Raw genomic sequence first — 15,809 nt, forward strand, 5'->3', positions numbered from 1 at the left:
GAGTGGAATCTATAATAACAAAATGGTATCTGAACTGAAACATAACAGGGCTCCATTATATGCAGGCGTAAGATTGCAGCTGGAATCTGATAATGCTTTCAAAATTAATTGTGTGCTGTGGCATGCCACCTTGCAGGTGAGTAATTGAGGCAATTTGTATTTGGAATTGTGAGAAAAATATACTGAGGTTTTAACGCAGGGGTGTACAATCTCTTCAGTCACAGCAGAACCCTGGCAATTGAGGGTCTGTTGGATCTTTGAGTGCAGAAGGCCCACTGTCCCTGAACTAGATTTTTGAAAGCGTTTCCCATTTATTTCCCTCTCCCCTCCCCGCTTCCTTGTTTTTGTACATTGTGCTTTTTTAATGCACCTCCCTTAAAGCTTACATTGTCTTCTCATTCTCCCTTACATCGTGAGGATATGGTAGCATCGTGGTAATGTCACTTGACTTGTAATCCAGAGGCCCGAGCTAATGCTGTGGGACATGGGCTGATGGCAACTGGTGATACAAAAGGTTGTGAATGTAGCCCAGTCCATCTCGCAAACCAGGCTCCCATCCATTGACTCTGTCTACACTTCCTGCAGCCTCAGAAAAGCAGCCAGTATAATCAAGGACCCCACGCACCCTGGTTATTCTCTCTTCCATCTTCTTCCATTGGGAAAATATATAAAAGTCTGAGGTCACATACCAACCGACTCAAGAACAGCTTCTTCCCTGCTGCTATCAGACTTTTGAATGGACTTACCTTGCATTAAGTTGATCTTTCTCGACATCCTAGCTATGACTGTAACACTGCATTCTATACTGTCTCATTTCCTACATTATGAATGGTATGCTTTGTCTCTATAGTGCGCAAAAAACGGTATTTTTCACTTAGGTTAATATATCTGACAACATCAAATCAAATTTGAATTCAGTTTTGGACTATAAAGCTTGTCTCAGAGTTGGTGAACTTGACAGCTCGCACCGATTGTCGCAAAAACACGTGGTTCAGTAATGTCCTTTAGGAAAGGAAATTTGCCATCCTTACTTGGTCTGGGCTGCATGTGACTCCAGACCCACAGCAATGTGGTTCACTTTTAAATGCCCTCTCGAGTAGCTTAGCAAGCCGCTCAGCTCAAAGGCATTTGGGGATTGCCCTCAAATCAAGGACAGTGGGCCTTCTGTAATCAAAGATCCCAGACACCCTCGATTGCCTGGCCTCTGCTGTGACTGAGGAAGAGATTGTACACCCCTGCATTAAAACCACAGTATGTTTCTCTCACAATTCCAAACTCAAATTGCCTCAAGCAGTTACTCTGCTGCAAGGTGGCACACCACAGTAAACAATTAATTTTGAAAGCAGTATCAGATTCTAGCTGCAATCTTACGCCTGCATATTATGGAGCCCTGTTATCTTTCAGTTCAGATACCACTTTGTCATTTGTAGATTACAGTCTTCCTTAGGTTCCCATTTAATCTTTAATGTAATGTTTATTTATTGGTCACAAGTAAGGCTTACATTAATGCTGCAACGAGGTTACTGTGAAATTCCCCTAGTTGCCGCACTCCGGCGCCTGTTCAGGTACACTGAGGGAGAATTTAGCACAGCCGATGCACCTGAACCAGCATGTTTTCCAGAATGTGGCAGGAAACCAGAGCACCCGGAGGAAACCCACACAGACACGGGGAGAACGTGCAAACTCCACAAGCTGGGAATTGAACCCCGGTCCCTAGTGCTGTGAGCCAGCGATGCTAACCACTGTGCTATCGTGCATCTCGCTCTATTTCCCTTTTGTTGGCACTCCCCCTCAGCACCCCACCAAGGTTCTCAATATGTTTTCTTTCCAGGTGTTTATCCAATTCACTTTTGAAAGTTATTTTTGAATCTGCTGACAGTCAGTGACGCCCACATCCCTCGAAAGAATAAAAAAGATAAATGTATTACTTCATGCTTCCGTGTTAAATTACATCTGTCACGTGTTTGTCCATTTCATCACCTCGCCTTTGTGTTTTTGAAGATTTCTACTGCCTGCAAAGCTGGGACCTGTTTGTTTCTGATTTCTGGTTTGCCTGATTGAATTTTGTGGTCTGAAGGATGGGTCAGGATTATTATTAAGCGTGTAGAGGATTTACTGGACATGCCATTAACATGATTGATTTTATTTATCCTTTAATTTGCTGAACGGAGTGAACTGCATGAAAGTGGAATGCCGCAGTTATGATTCAGCCCCAGTGTGGGGAACTTTTATACATACTCGCTGCAATATTTCTATTCACCCCATGTCCTCGCGTGCCTGTTCAGTGGTGCAGATTGTCCATAAAGATATACAGCATTCAAAAAGCAGCATGTTTGCCAAGTGCGTGCACTCAATCATCGCTGACAATAACAGTTAATTTGTCTTCGCCTATCTGAGACCCTGCTCCTACTGAACAGCTGGCCTGCTTATTTACAAAACCGTATCCCACGTGCTCCCGGATTTCTGCTTTCCCATTCCAAAGGAAGTAGGCATGGACTCGCACAGGAAGAGATTGCAAAGGGATATAGACCAGTCAATAGATGAAAGCAGAGTGGATAAAATACAATGTGGAGAAATGTGAAGTTATCCACTGCAGAAGGAAATCTAGAATATTTTTAAAATCAGGACAGGATGGGCAATGCTGACACTCAGGAATTGCGTGTTCTGTACACAGATTCCAAAGTGAACGTGCAGGTACAGAAGCCAGTCAGGAAGGCGCATGATTGCAAAAGGCTTGGAGTGCAGGAATAACCAAATCTTGCTGCAATTATGGACCGCATGGTGGCACAGTGTTAGCACTGCTGCCTCACAGCACCAGGGACCCCATGTCTGCGTGGGTTTCCTTCTGGTGCTCCGGCTTTCTCCCACACTCCAAAGATGTGTGGATGTGGTTGATTGACCATGCTAAATTGTCCCTCAGTGTCAGGGGGATTAGAAGCGTAAATGACAGGGTGACTGGGATAGGGCCTGGGTGTGATTGTTGTTGATGCAGGCTTGAATGGCCGCCTTTTGAACTGCAGGGATTCTATCAAATATGCAGAGCCCTGGTGAGAGTGCAACTGGAGTACTATACATAGTTTTGGGCCTTCTTATCTAATAAAGAAGGATATGCTTGCTTTAGAGGTAGTTCAGAAATGATTCACTGGTCATGGTTGATTTGTTGGTACATATTGCTGGAGAAAGACATTTTGTGAAAGCTTTGACTAAATACCCCTTTGCTGCAACACTAGAGACAGATTGCTGGGACAAGGGGATTGCCCAATGAGAGAAATTAAATGACTGGTCTATATTACCTGGAGTTTAGAAGAATAAAAGGTGATCTCATTGAAACTCTGCAAGGACTTGACACAGTAGATGCTGGGAGATGTTTCCACAGAATCAAGAGCTTTAGCAGCCTCTTCATTCAGAGCGTTGTGAATTTTTGATTCTTCACCCCAGAGAGATGCGGACGTTTAATGATTGAAGAGATTTAGCGTAAAGCTGGGTTAGTATTCAGGCAGAAAGGGGATTGTGGGAACCGGGGATTGTGCAGGACGATAATGAAGGTGGAGCAGACTTGAATATCTCAGTGGTTTACGCTCATTTCTTGGATTCTAAGCACAAACGTATGCACAAGCCCCCCACATAGACACATGCACTCATACCCTTCTAAGCACCCATATGCACACAGACCCCAAAGCAAATATGCACACACTCACGCACACACAAGTGCGTGCGCGCACACACACGCGCACACCGCCCCCAGTACCCATGCATACATACCCTCCCTAAGCACCCATACACGCACACATCTCCCACAAGCACCTATACGCACACACCCCCAAAGCACCCATACACACACATATGTGTGCACAATGACTCACCCCCCCCCCCAAGTGCATGCACAACACACACACAAGCACGCATGCTCACACCCACCCACCCCCTTAGCACCCATATACACACACAAGCCTGCACATGTACACCCAGATCACAGCTTTCCCATTATAATTTTCTTTTATCCATGGTTTGGGGGATATCGAAAGTACTTTATCTTTTAAAGCATTGCTGACTTATCCCAACAGTTTTGTTTGATCTGTGCCAGGCTGTCAGAAGCATTTTTGTTTTCTGTGTTGTGCGAAATCAACCCAGAATAATTTTTTATGTCTTCTTTGATTGCAGCAGGCGTGGGGAAATCTGACCTGCCTGTGGGAAGCACTGGCGAACAGCTCCACAAAATCTCCTCGTATCCAGGAGCCTCCACGTGAGTGACTTTTAACTTTGCAGAACACGTATTTAAATTGAAGCTGCGATGGGCACAGAATTCACTTAATCTCACGAAAAGACTGCACCCTGTTCAGAGTCTCTGTATTCACACTTCCCACCTTGGGATCAAACACAATTTCTAAACTTCAGGCGAAACCAAATTCTTGTGGTTTGTAGCAGGGGAGAGATAATACTGATTTGATTTATTGTTGTCACATGTATTAGCATACAGTAAAAAGTATTACTTCTATACAGACACAGCGTACCATTCATAGAGAAGGAAAGAAGAGAATGTAGGGTTACAGTCAGAGCTAGGGTGTCGAGAAAGATCAATTTAGTATGAGGTAGGTCCATTCAAAAGTCTGGCAGCAGTGAAGAAGCTGTTCTTGAGTCAGTTGGTACGTGTCCTCAGACTTTTGTATCTTTTTCCCAACAGAAGAAGGCAAAAGAGAGAATGTCCAGGGTGTGTGAGGTCCTGAATTACGCTGGCTGCTTTGCTGAGGCAGCGGGAACTGTTGACCGAGTCAGTGGATGGATGGTAGGCTGGATTGTGTGATGAGGAAGACTGAAACAGATAGATTACAGGGTGACAAACTTTGAGAATTGGTGAATGAAGTTCAACACAGATAATTGAACAAGTTAGAGAATTTTGGTTGGAAGAATAGGTGATCAGAGTAAGAAGTCTTACACCAGATTAAAGTCCAACAAGTTGATTTGGAATCACAAGCTTTCAGAGTGCTGCTCCTTCGTCACTCACCTGATGATGAAGCAGTGCTGTGAAAGCTGGTGATTCCAGGTAAACCTGTTGGACTTTAACTTGGTGTTGTGAGACTTTTTACTGTGCCAACCTCGGTCCAACGCCAGCACCTCCACATCAAGAATAGGTGAGGTGAGGTAGAGGAGCCAAGGCATTTCAGAGTGCATCAGTCACCGATTATTGTGCTCTAAAGAAGAGTCATACGCAGAACATTAACCCTGTCCCTCGCTCCACAGATGCTGCCAGACCCGCTGAGTTTTTCCAGCATTTCTGCTTTTATTTCAAATTTCGAGTATCTGTAATATTGTGCTAAAAGTTGCACCACAGGTTAACAAGACTGTAAAAAAAAAAGCAAATTAAACCTTAAATTTTATTTATAGAGGGATAGAGTTGAAAAGTATGGACGTTATGTTAAACCTGTATCAATTCTTGGTTAGACCAGTACTGCATACAGTTCTGGTTGCCATGTTATAGAAAGGAAACCTAGGTATTAGAGAAGGTGCAGGGAAGATGATCAAGAATGATAACAGAAATGTGTGGGCATACACTTCAGGGAAGGAGTGACAGGTTGTATCACCCTTCCCTTGAAAAAGAGGCCAAGGTGTAGCCTAATAGAGTGTAGCAGAGTGGCGCAGCAGAAACTTGCTGGGCCCATAATCCGGAGGTCGATGGATCCATTCTCTGCTATTACATTTTCTCTATTTTGTATTTTAAAAATATTTAGACAGTTACATGGGTAAGATGGGTATAGAGAGATATGGGTTAAATGTGGGCAATTGGGATTAGCTTAGGGGTTTGTAAAAAAAAAAGGCGGCATTGGACAAGTTGGGCCAAAGGGCCTATTTCCATGCTGTAAACCTCTATGACCCTATGATTTCTATGACTAATATAAATCTTGAAAATTATGAAAGGTTTTGATAGACTGCAAATTAGAGAGAATGTTCCTCCCTTTAGGGAAAAGCAAAACTAGATGCTCTCAATATAAGATAGTCACTAGGAAATTGGGAAGAATCCTCTTTACTGAAAGAACAGCAAATGCAGAACTTGCAACCACAGGGAGCAGCTGCAGTGAATGGCCCAGGTGTATTTAAGAGACAGTCGGCCAAGCATTTAAGCAAAGGAGAAAGGACAGATGGTGACAATGGTAAAATGCCATGGGAAAAGGTAGAAGGAGGAAGCTTGAGTGGAGGATAAACAGAGGCATGGGCTGGATGAGCCAAATGGCCTGTTTGTGTGCCTGTTGATGATGTCTTTGTTGATGGTCCAGTTCAGTCAGCCCATGCCTTCTAATGCCACATGACCACATTGACATTCCCTGCCTGTGTGTGTCTGCCTTCCCACCATTCCCTATGTCTTCCCTCAGTGTGTCCTGTGACCCCACTGTAATACCACACTATTCTGGGAAGGAAATGCTGGACTGCACTCGTGGTCAGGCTGCTCTCTGTGATGGTGTTTATTTTTCCTTCTCTTGCAGGGGGTTCCGTTTCACATCTCCAAGCACTTCATCGTTGAACGCACTGAGCACCAAAGGACAGGGTAAGTCCTGGACTGCCATTGTCTGGTGTACGTATTCAGTTTGTTTCAAGACAGCAAGTTTAGAAAGGAGTTTCTCAAATTTTAATTCCATTCTTCAGAATTGAGAACTTATCAAATTCTTTGATGACTTTGGGACTGCCGAGACCACATTCGTTGAATGTCGAATAAAGCAGGCTACTCAAAATACCCAGTCCAGGTGTTTAAGCTCCACTCACACCTCCTCCCATCCTCTCTTATGATGTGGAGATGCTGGCGTTGGACTGGGGTGGGTACAGTAAGAAGTCTCTCAACACCAGGTTAAAGTCCAACAGGTTTATTTAGAATCACGAGCTTTCAAAGTGCTGCTCTATCATCAGGTGAGTGGAGCGTTGGGTTCACAAACATGGCATACATAGACAAAGACACAATTGTAAGACAATGCGAGTCTTTTCAGGCAATCAAGTCTTTGCAGGTGCAGACAGTGCGAGTGGAGAGAGGGTTAATCACAAGTTAAAGAGGTGTGAATTGTCTCAAGCCAGGACAGTTAGTAGGATTTTGCAAGCCCAGGCCAAATGGTGAGGGTTACAGATAGTGTGACATGAGCCCAAGATCCCAGTTGAGGCTGTCCTCGTATGCGGAACTTGGCTGTCGTGCTGTGTTTGTGAAAACTACCTCAAATGGCGGAGGTGATAGTGGATGCCTTGGTGGTTATTTTCCAGACGTCGCTGGATTCCGGGGAAGTGCCGGAAGGTTGGAAAGCGGCTAATGTTACGCCGTTGTTTAAGAAGGGTGCCAGGCAAAAGGCAGGGAATTATAGGCCGGTTAGTTTAACGTCTGTTGTGGGTAAAGTGTTAGAATCCGTCATCAAGGAGGAAATAGCGAGGCATCTTGAGGGGAATTGCTTGATAGAACAGACGCAGCACGGTTTCGTTAAGGGGAAGTCGTGTCTGACAAATTTACTGGAGTTCTATGAGGATGTGTCTAGGGCGGTGGATAGAGGAGAGCCGGTGGATGTGGTCTTTCTTGATTTTCAGAAGGCGTTTGACAAGGTTTCACAAGAGGTTATTGCAGAAGGTTAGGGGACATGGAGTTGGGGGTAGGGTGTTAGCGTGGATAGAGGATTGGTTGTCAAATAGGAGGCAGAGAGTGGGGGGTCAATGGGTGCTATTCGGATTGGCGGTTGGTGACTAGTGGAGTGCCCCAGGGGTCGGTGCTGGGGCCTCAGCTATTTACCATTTATATAGATGATCTGGAGGAGGGAACCGAGTGTAGGGTGTCGAAATTTGCTGATGACACCAAGATTGGTGGAACGGCAAATTGCGCGGAGGGTGTGGAGAGTCTGCAGAAGGATCTAGATAGGCTGGGCGAATGGGCCAGGAACTGGCAAATGGAATTTAATGTTGGCAAGTGCGAGGTGGTCCACTTTGGTAGGAATAATGGTAGGAAGGATTATTACTTACTTGGCGAAAAACTGCAGCAGGTGACAGTGCAGAGGGACCTCGGGGTCCTTGTGCATGAGTCGCAAAAACCCAGCTTGCAGGTGCAGCAGGTGGTCAGGAAGGTGAATGGGATGCTGGCCTTCATCGCGAGGGGGGTTGAATATAAAAGTAGGGAGGTCTTGCTGCGGCTATATAGGGCATTGGTGAGGCCGCAGCTGGAGTACTGTGTGCAGTTTTGGGCGCCGTACTTACGCAAGGATATTTTGGCCTTGGAGGGAGTGCAGAGGAAGTTTAAGAACATAAGAACATAAGAAATAGGAGCAGAAGTAGGCCATCTGGCCCTTCGAGCCTGCCCCGCCATTCAATAAGATCATGGCTGATCTGTCGTGGCTCAGTTCCACTTTCCTGCCCTCTCCCCATAACCCTTAATCCCTTCTCTTATCAAAAACCCATCAACCCGCTTCTTAAAAATATTTAGCGAGGCAGCCTCCACCACTTCAACGGGCAGAGAATTCCAGAGATTCACCACCCTTTGAGTGAAGAAGTTCCTCCTCAACTCCGTTCTGAACCGCCCCCCCTTTATCTTGAGGCTGTGCCCCCTAGTCCTACTGTCTTTTTTGAGCGGGAAGAGTCTTTCCACCTCTATCCTATCCATCCCATTCATCATCTTATACGTCTCAATGAGATCTCCCCTCATTCTTCTAAACTCTAACGAGTACAAGCCTAGTTTATTCAGCCTCTCCTCATAGCTCAACCCCCTCAACTCCGGTATCAGCCTAGTAAACCTCCTCTGCACTCCCTCCAAGGCCAAAATATCCTTGCGCAGGTGCGGCGCCCAAAACTGCACACAGTACTCCAGCTGCGGCCTCACCAATGCCCTATACAGCTGCAGCAAGACCTCCCTACTTTTATATTCAATCCCCCTCGCTATGAAGGCCAGCATCCCATTCGCCTTCCTGACCACCTGCTGCACCTGCAGGCTGGGTTTTTGCGACTCATGCACAAGGACCCCGAGGTCCCTCTGCACCGTCGCCTGCTGCAGTTTTTCGCCACGTAAGTAATAGTCCTTCCTACCATTCTTCCTACCAAAGTGGACCACCTCACACTTGCCAACATTAAATTCCATTTGCCATTTCCTGGCCCATTCGCCCAGCCTATCTAGATCCTTCTGCAGACTCTCCACACCCTCCGCACAATTTGCCTTTCCCCCAATCTTGGTGTCATCAGCAAATTTCGACACCCTACACTCGGTTTACTAGGCTGATGCCGGAGTTGAGGGGATTGAGCTATGAGGAGAGGCTGAATAAACTAGGCTTGTACTCGTTAGAGTTTAGAAGAATGAGGGAAGATCTCATTGAGACATATAAGATGATGAATGGGATGGATAGGATAGAGGTGGAGAGACTCTTCCCGCTCAGAAAGGACAGTAGGACTAGGGGGCACAGCCTCAAGATAAGGCGGGGGGGGGGCAGTTTAGAACGGAGTTGAGGAAGAACTTCTTCACTCAAAGGGTGGTGAATCTCTGGAATTCTCTGCCCGTTGAAGTGGTGGGAGCTACCTTGCTAAATATTTTTAAGACGTGGGTTGATGGGTTTTTGATAAGAGAGGGGATTAAGGGTTATGGGGAGAGGGCGGGAATGTGGAACTGAGCCACGACAGATCAGCCATGATCTTATTGAATGGCGGGGCAGGCTCGAAGGGCTAGATGGCCTACTCCTGCTCCTATTTCTTATGTTCTTATGTTCTTATGTTCTCTCCACTCACCTGATGAAGGAGCAGCGCTCTGAAAGCTCGTGATTCCAAATAAACCTATTCAAAGTTTTAAAGTTTATTTATTAGTCACAAGTAAGGCTTACATTAACACTTCAGTGAAGTTACTGTGAAATTCCCCTAGTCACCACACTCCAGCACCTGTTCAGGTCAATGCACTTAACCAGCACGTCTTTCAGACTGTGGGACAAAACTGGAGCACCTGGAGAAAACTCACGCAACACGAGAACATGCAGATTCCATGCGGACAGTGATCCAAGTTGGGAATCAAACCTGCGACCCTGGCGTTGAGGCAGCAGAGCTAACCACCATGCCACCTCCGCTGAACTTTGACCTGATTGTGTGAGACTTCGTACTGTGCCCACCCTCTTTCATCAATTTTGTCACCACAATCTGTCAGTACCCTCCTCCCTCATGTTTATCCAGTGTTCTCTTAAATGCATGTATTCCATTCACACTGTGGTAGGATGTTCCACATTCTCACCATTCTTTGGGTACATAGAACATAGAATACTACAGCACAAACAGGCCCTTCGGCCCACAAGTTGCACCGATCACATCTATACCTACCAAGCCATAGAACTATCTATAACCCCCAATCCCATTAAACCCCATATACTCATCCAGAAATCTTTTAAAAGACCCCAGCGAGTTTGCCTCTACCACCACCGACGGCAGCCGATTTCACTCACTCACCACCCTCTGAGTGAAAAACTTACCCCTAACATCTCCTCTGTACTTGCTTTCCAGCACCTTAAACCTGTGTCCTCTCGTAGCGACCATTTCAGCCCTGGGAAATAGCCTCCGAGAATCCACCCTATCTATTCCTCTCAACATCTTATAAACCTCTATCAGGTCGCCTCTCAACCTTCGTCTGTCCAGGGAGAAGAGTCCCAGCTCCCTCAACCTATCTTCATAAGGCGTGCCTCCCAATCCAGGCAACATCCTTGTAAATCTCCTCTGCACCCTCTCAATAGCTCCCCCGTCCTTCCTGTCTTGAGGCGACCAGAACTGCGCACAGTACTCCAAATGGGGTCTGACAAGGATCCTATAAAGTTGCCGCATTACCTCCCGACTCCTAAACTCAATCCCTCGATTAATGAAGGCCAGTACACCATACGCCTTCTTGACCACATCCTCCACCTGCGAGGCCGATTTAAGAGTCCTATGGACCCGGACCCCAAGATCCTTCTGCCCTTCAACACAGCTAAGACTCCTACCCTTGATATTGTATTCCTTCATCCCATTGGTCCTGCCAAAGTGGACCACTACACATTTATCCGCGTTGACGTCCATCTGCCACTTCTCCACCCAGACTTGAATCCTACCTATGTCACGCTGCAACTTCTGACATCCCTCCAGACTATCCACAACACCACCAACCTATGTATCGTCGGCAGAAGGTTTTCCTGAATTCGGTTTATGAATGACCGTTTTAAAGTAAGGGTGGCACAGTGACTAGCACTGCTGCCTCACAGCGCCAGGGACCCAGGTTCAATTCCCAGCTTGGGTCATTGTGTGGAGTTTGCACAGTCTCCCTGTATCTGCATGGGTTTCCTCTGGGTGTTCCTGTTTCTTCCCACAATCCAAAAAGATGCACTGGCTATACTTCGTTCTGGATATCGCCTTTCTAATCTTCCTTTCCCGTCTCCAGTGCCTCTCCATCCTTTTTATAACCTGGAGACCAGATCTGCATGTTGTACTCTGTGCTTTAACTATGGTTGACACAAGTTCAGTATAACAACCCTACTTTGCGATTCTGTGCCTCTGGAAATAAAGCCCTTGCATTGTTTTGTTTTTTATAAATGGCCTCATTAACCTGCATTGCTACTTTGTGACTTATATACTTGTATTCACAGATCCCGTTGCTTTTTTACCCTGCTTGCAAAGATCCTTATTTTCCAAGTAATATGTGACTCTTTTTTAGCAAGACGTAAAATCACTAACTCTCAAATTTTGAAATTCAGTTGCGTATAATTTGCCCATTCTTCACGTTGGTTAGTCTTCTTGTACTCACAATAGAATCATAGAGTCCCTACAGTGCAGAAGGACGCCGTTTGGCCCATCAAGTCTACACCGACCACGATCCCACCCAGGCCCCATCCCCATAACCCCACATATTTATCCTGCTAATTCCCTGACACTAAGGTGCAATTTAGCACGGCCAGTTCACCTAACCCGCACATCCTTGGACTGTGGGAGCAAACTAGAGCATCTGAAGGAAACCCACGCAGACACGGGAGAATGTGCAAACTCCACACAGTCACCCGAGGCCAGAATCAAATTCGCTGTCCTTGGCACTGTGCAGTAGTGCTACCCACCGCCACCGTGCTGCCACTTGCTGGTTAGGGTTGACTATCTTTCTAAATTTGGTGCTGCCACAAATTTAGAAATTGTTTTTGATTCCAATTTTTCAATATAGTTTATGAATAAAAAAGTTAAAATTTATCAGTGTAAAAGTAAGGCTTATATTAACACTGCAATGAAGTTGCTGTGAAAATCCCCCAGTCGCCACACTCCAGTGCTTCTTTGGGTACACTGAGGAAGAATTTAGCATGGCCAATGCACCTAACCAGCACGTCTTTCAGACTCTGGGAGGAAACCAGAGCACCCGAAGGAAACTCACAGGGAGAATGTGCAGACTCCACACAGACAAGCCGTGAATCGAACCCGGGTCCCTGGCACTGAGAAGCAGCAGTGCTAACCGCTCTGCTCCCCTGCTGCCATAGGTGGTCCCAGCTTATTCCTCTGGGATCCAACTTCCTACTTTCTATCTTGTAGCTAGTTGACTATCCTTCCTGCCAATTGCCCCCAGAATTGGCATATGCTAAATGTATTTTTCGGTCTGTCATGTGTCATCATTTTGATTTTTGTTCCACTGATGATTTGTCACTTTTTTCTACTGTCATTATATTGTCTCTAATGAGTACAATTCTCTTGTCCTTTCATCCTGTATCTTTTCAAATTCGTTATCCCCTGCAATATTTAGATTTTGCTCCTAATTTCTGTGTAGCTATATCTTATTAATCCTAACTATATCATAATCCTCACAATATATTTTACTGTGAATGTTCTGTGCACTGTTGTACAAGCAGTTCTACTCATTTTTCATAGTTTCTCTTTCTTTATTTTTAACTGTTTATTTGCATTCCTGTTTTATGATAACTTGTTCCTTGTTCATTTTGGGTTCTTTGTTAGCTCAGTTAGACTCAAAACTCTTCTTCTATTCTTCAGGATTCTCTGCAAGTGGAATAGATGCCATTCGCAGCAGCTTTGGACCATCCAGTAAGGCACCCTTTGGGTTGGGAGCTGAAGTCCCCCTTTTGAGCAAGGGCTCAAAGCCTATTTCCATTTCTGCGTCTGAGTCTACAACTACATGCGATAGCGTATGTGCTTCCAGCACCTCAAGTACAGAAATGCCTCCAGCTGGCAAGCCAGGTGCAACTGGTGCTCCTCCGGAACCTATCCTTATCCCTGCAGCAGCAAGCAAGGCTGAAGACCAGCAACCCAGACCCGAACGCCAGCCATCCAAACCGGACACTCGTACTTCACGAGTTCCAATTTACCCCCCTAAAGCTGAGGCCCCTGCGCAGCCCAGGCCCGAGGCCCCTGCGCAGCCCAGGCCCGAGGCCCCTGCGCAGCCCAGGCCCGAGGCCCCTGCGCAGCCCAGGCCCGAGGCCCCTGCGCAGCCCAGGCCCGAGGCCCCGCCGCAGCCCAGGCCCGAGGCCCCTGCGCAGCCCCGGCCCGAGGCCCCTGCGCAGCCCAGGCCCGAGGCCCCTGCGCAGCCCAGGCCCGAGGCCCCTGCGCAGCCCAGGCCCGAGGCCCCGCCGCAGCCCAGGCCCGAGGCCCCGCCGCAGCCCCGGCCCGAGGCCCCGCCGCAGCCCCGGCCCGAGGCCCCGCCGCAGCCCCGGCCCGAGGCCCCGCCGCAGCCCCGGCCCGAGGCCCCGCCGCAGCCCCGGCCCGAGGCCCCGCCGCAGCCCCGGCCCGAGGCCCCGCCGCAGCCCAGGCCCGAGGCCCCTGTGCAGCCCAGGCCCGAGGCCCCTGTGCAGCCCAGGCCCGAGGCCCCTGTGCAGCCCAGGCCCGAGGCCCCTGTGCAGCCCAGGCCCGAGGCCCCTGTGCAGCCCAGGCCCGAGGCCCCTGTGCAGCCCAGGCCCGAGGCCCCTGCGCAGCCCAGGCCCGAGGCCCCTGCGCAGCCCAGGGCCGAGGCCCCGCCGCAGCCCAGGGCCGAGGCCCCGCCGCAGCCTGAAACAGGCCCCCTTGAGGGCAGTGCCAAAGGAGTCACGATTGGCAGCTTCTCGGGACTTGTTGTCAGTCAGACTGACGATACATCCAAGTTGGACAGATCTCCCCAGGACAGTTTTACCTTTGCACCAATGCCCAAAACATCAGTACCTCAAACGCCCCGAGAGTCAGCACCTTCAACGCCCCAATTGTCAACACCTCCAACACCCAAAGCATCAGCACTTCCAATGCTATTTGGGAGCACCTTTCCATTGGGAAAGTCAGATGCCACAGGAAATGGTGCACCCAAACCAACTGGAGGACCATTTATCTCTGTTTCTGTCAGCAGCACAGAAATCTCAAGTTCGAGTAGCAGTTTACAATCAGGACTTGACAGACTTGACATTCCTTCGATGCAAGAGAAACCTTCCAGTGCTGAACAGTTTGCTGCAGCTATTGCTGCTGTAAGTGCTTTCCAAGATGCATCCCTTGCTAGATCACTGACCTCCAGCGAATCCTCAGCTTCTGATTTCACAAAGCTATCCGTTTCTGAAGAGGACATGCCAACCTTCTTGTCCAGAATGGCTGAGAAACAGTCTGTGGCAGCTAGCACTGAAACATCTACTCCCTCTGACACTGAACCCGTACCAGGAGTGGTCATTATTTCACCAGAATCCTTAATTTCAAAAGCATCAGGCTCAGCCAGTGGCAGTCAGCCTCCCACACCTTTCCCCAGCAGCGAGCAGTCCACCTCATCATTGGTTAGAATTGGTCAAGCCTCCACATCAACGCCTGCTGCATCCCACATCCCAGTCACCCAGTCCAGTCAACATTCAGTCACCAGCACAGCACAAGAGTTTGGGCTGCCGGTGACATCAGCCTCAGTGTCCAGCCTTGTGGATGGCAAGGATAGCGTCGCCCCTGTGCACCTCGAAAGCACCAGCTCTGCAGGCGCTCTTGTGAAGCCCAGCTTTGGCCAGTTGCCGGACGCGGGCTTCGGGCAGCAGACTTCCGGGCAGCAAACTCCCAGCAGCAGCACCTTCACCTTCAAACAGCCCACATTTGGAGCCACACCATCTTTTGCGCAGACGACTTCTGCCAGTGCGCCAGTGCCAAGTGGTGGTCATTTCAACGGATCCACCACTCCTGCTCATACCAGTGCATTCCCATTCGGACCATCGCCTGCCAGCAGCGGAATCTTGTTCGGACAGTCTTCCGTGCCAGCATTTGGACAGAACGCTGGTTTTCCACAAAACCAGCAGTTTGGATCCAGCCCAGCAGTCGCACCTGCTTTCGGCTTTGGGCAACCTGCAAGTAAGATTTTGTATTTTGACAGTCGCCTTGTTGTTCACTTTGCCTTTTTTATGCTTAATGAAACCAAGTTCTTGCATTTATCTGGTGCCTTTCATTTCCATCAGAGGGAAATGGAAATCTGGAACTGGCTTGTCCTTATCTCCAAACTTGTTAAGATTGGAAGGCTGGTTGTAAATTTCTAAATGGAGAATGGTAGATTTGTAAGGGTTTGGGCAGGTTGATAAGAAATACAGATCATAGAATCATAAGTGCAGAAGGAGGCTATTTGGCCCATAGCGTCTGCACCAACCACAATTCCACCCAGTCCCTGTCCCCACAAACCCATGTATTTACCCTAGCTCGTTCCCTCGACACTAAGGGGCAATTTAGAATGGCCAATCCACCTAACCCACACATCTTTGGACTGTGGGAGGTAACTGGGGCACCCAGAGGAAACCCATGCAAGCTCCTCACAGACAGTGATCCAAGGCTGGAATTGAACCTGTGTCCCTGGTGCTGTGAGGCAGCAGTGCTAACCACTGTGCTGCCCATCTATGATCGAATTGAAT

The 15,809-nt window shown here is 48.0% G+C and overlaps 1 protein-coding gene across 1 annotated transcript in view; it reads left to right on the top strand.

Moving 5' to 3' along the window:
* Nucleotides 1–15,809, top strand: part of nup214 (nucleoporin 214) — a 159,574-nt gene that overhangs the window by 86,989 nt on the left and 56,776 nt on the right. Inside the window, exons 26-29 of the mRNA XM_080211964.1 lie at nt 4,162–4,243; nt 6,477–6,538; nt 12,961–13,841; nt 13,932–15,261. Coding sequence (XP_080068090.1) covers nt 4,162–4,243; nt 6,477–6,538; nt 12,961–13,841; nt 13,932–15,261 — 2,355 coding nt within the window. The remainder of the gene's footprint in view (nt 1–4,161; nt 4,244–6,476; nt 6,539–12,960; nt 13,842–13,931; nt 15,262–15,809) is intronic.

Source organism: Carcharhinus amblyrhynchos, chromosome 25, assembly GCF_965287045.1.
Source record: "Carcharhinus amblyrhynchos chromosome 25, sCarAmb.v2.hapA, whole genome shotgun sequence".
Taxonomy (NCBI): Eukaryota; Metazoa; Chordata; class Chondrichthyes; order Carcharhiniformes; family Carcharhinidae; genus Carcharhinus; species Carcharhinus amblyrhynchos.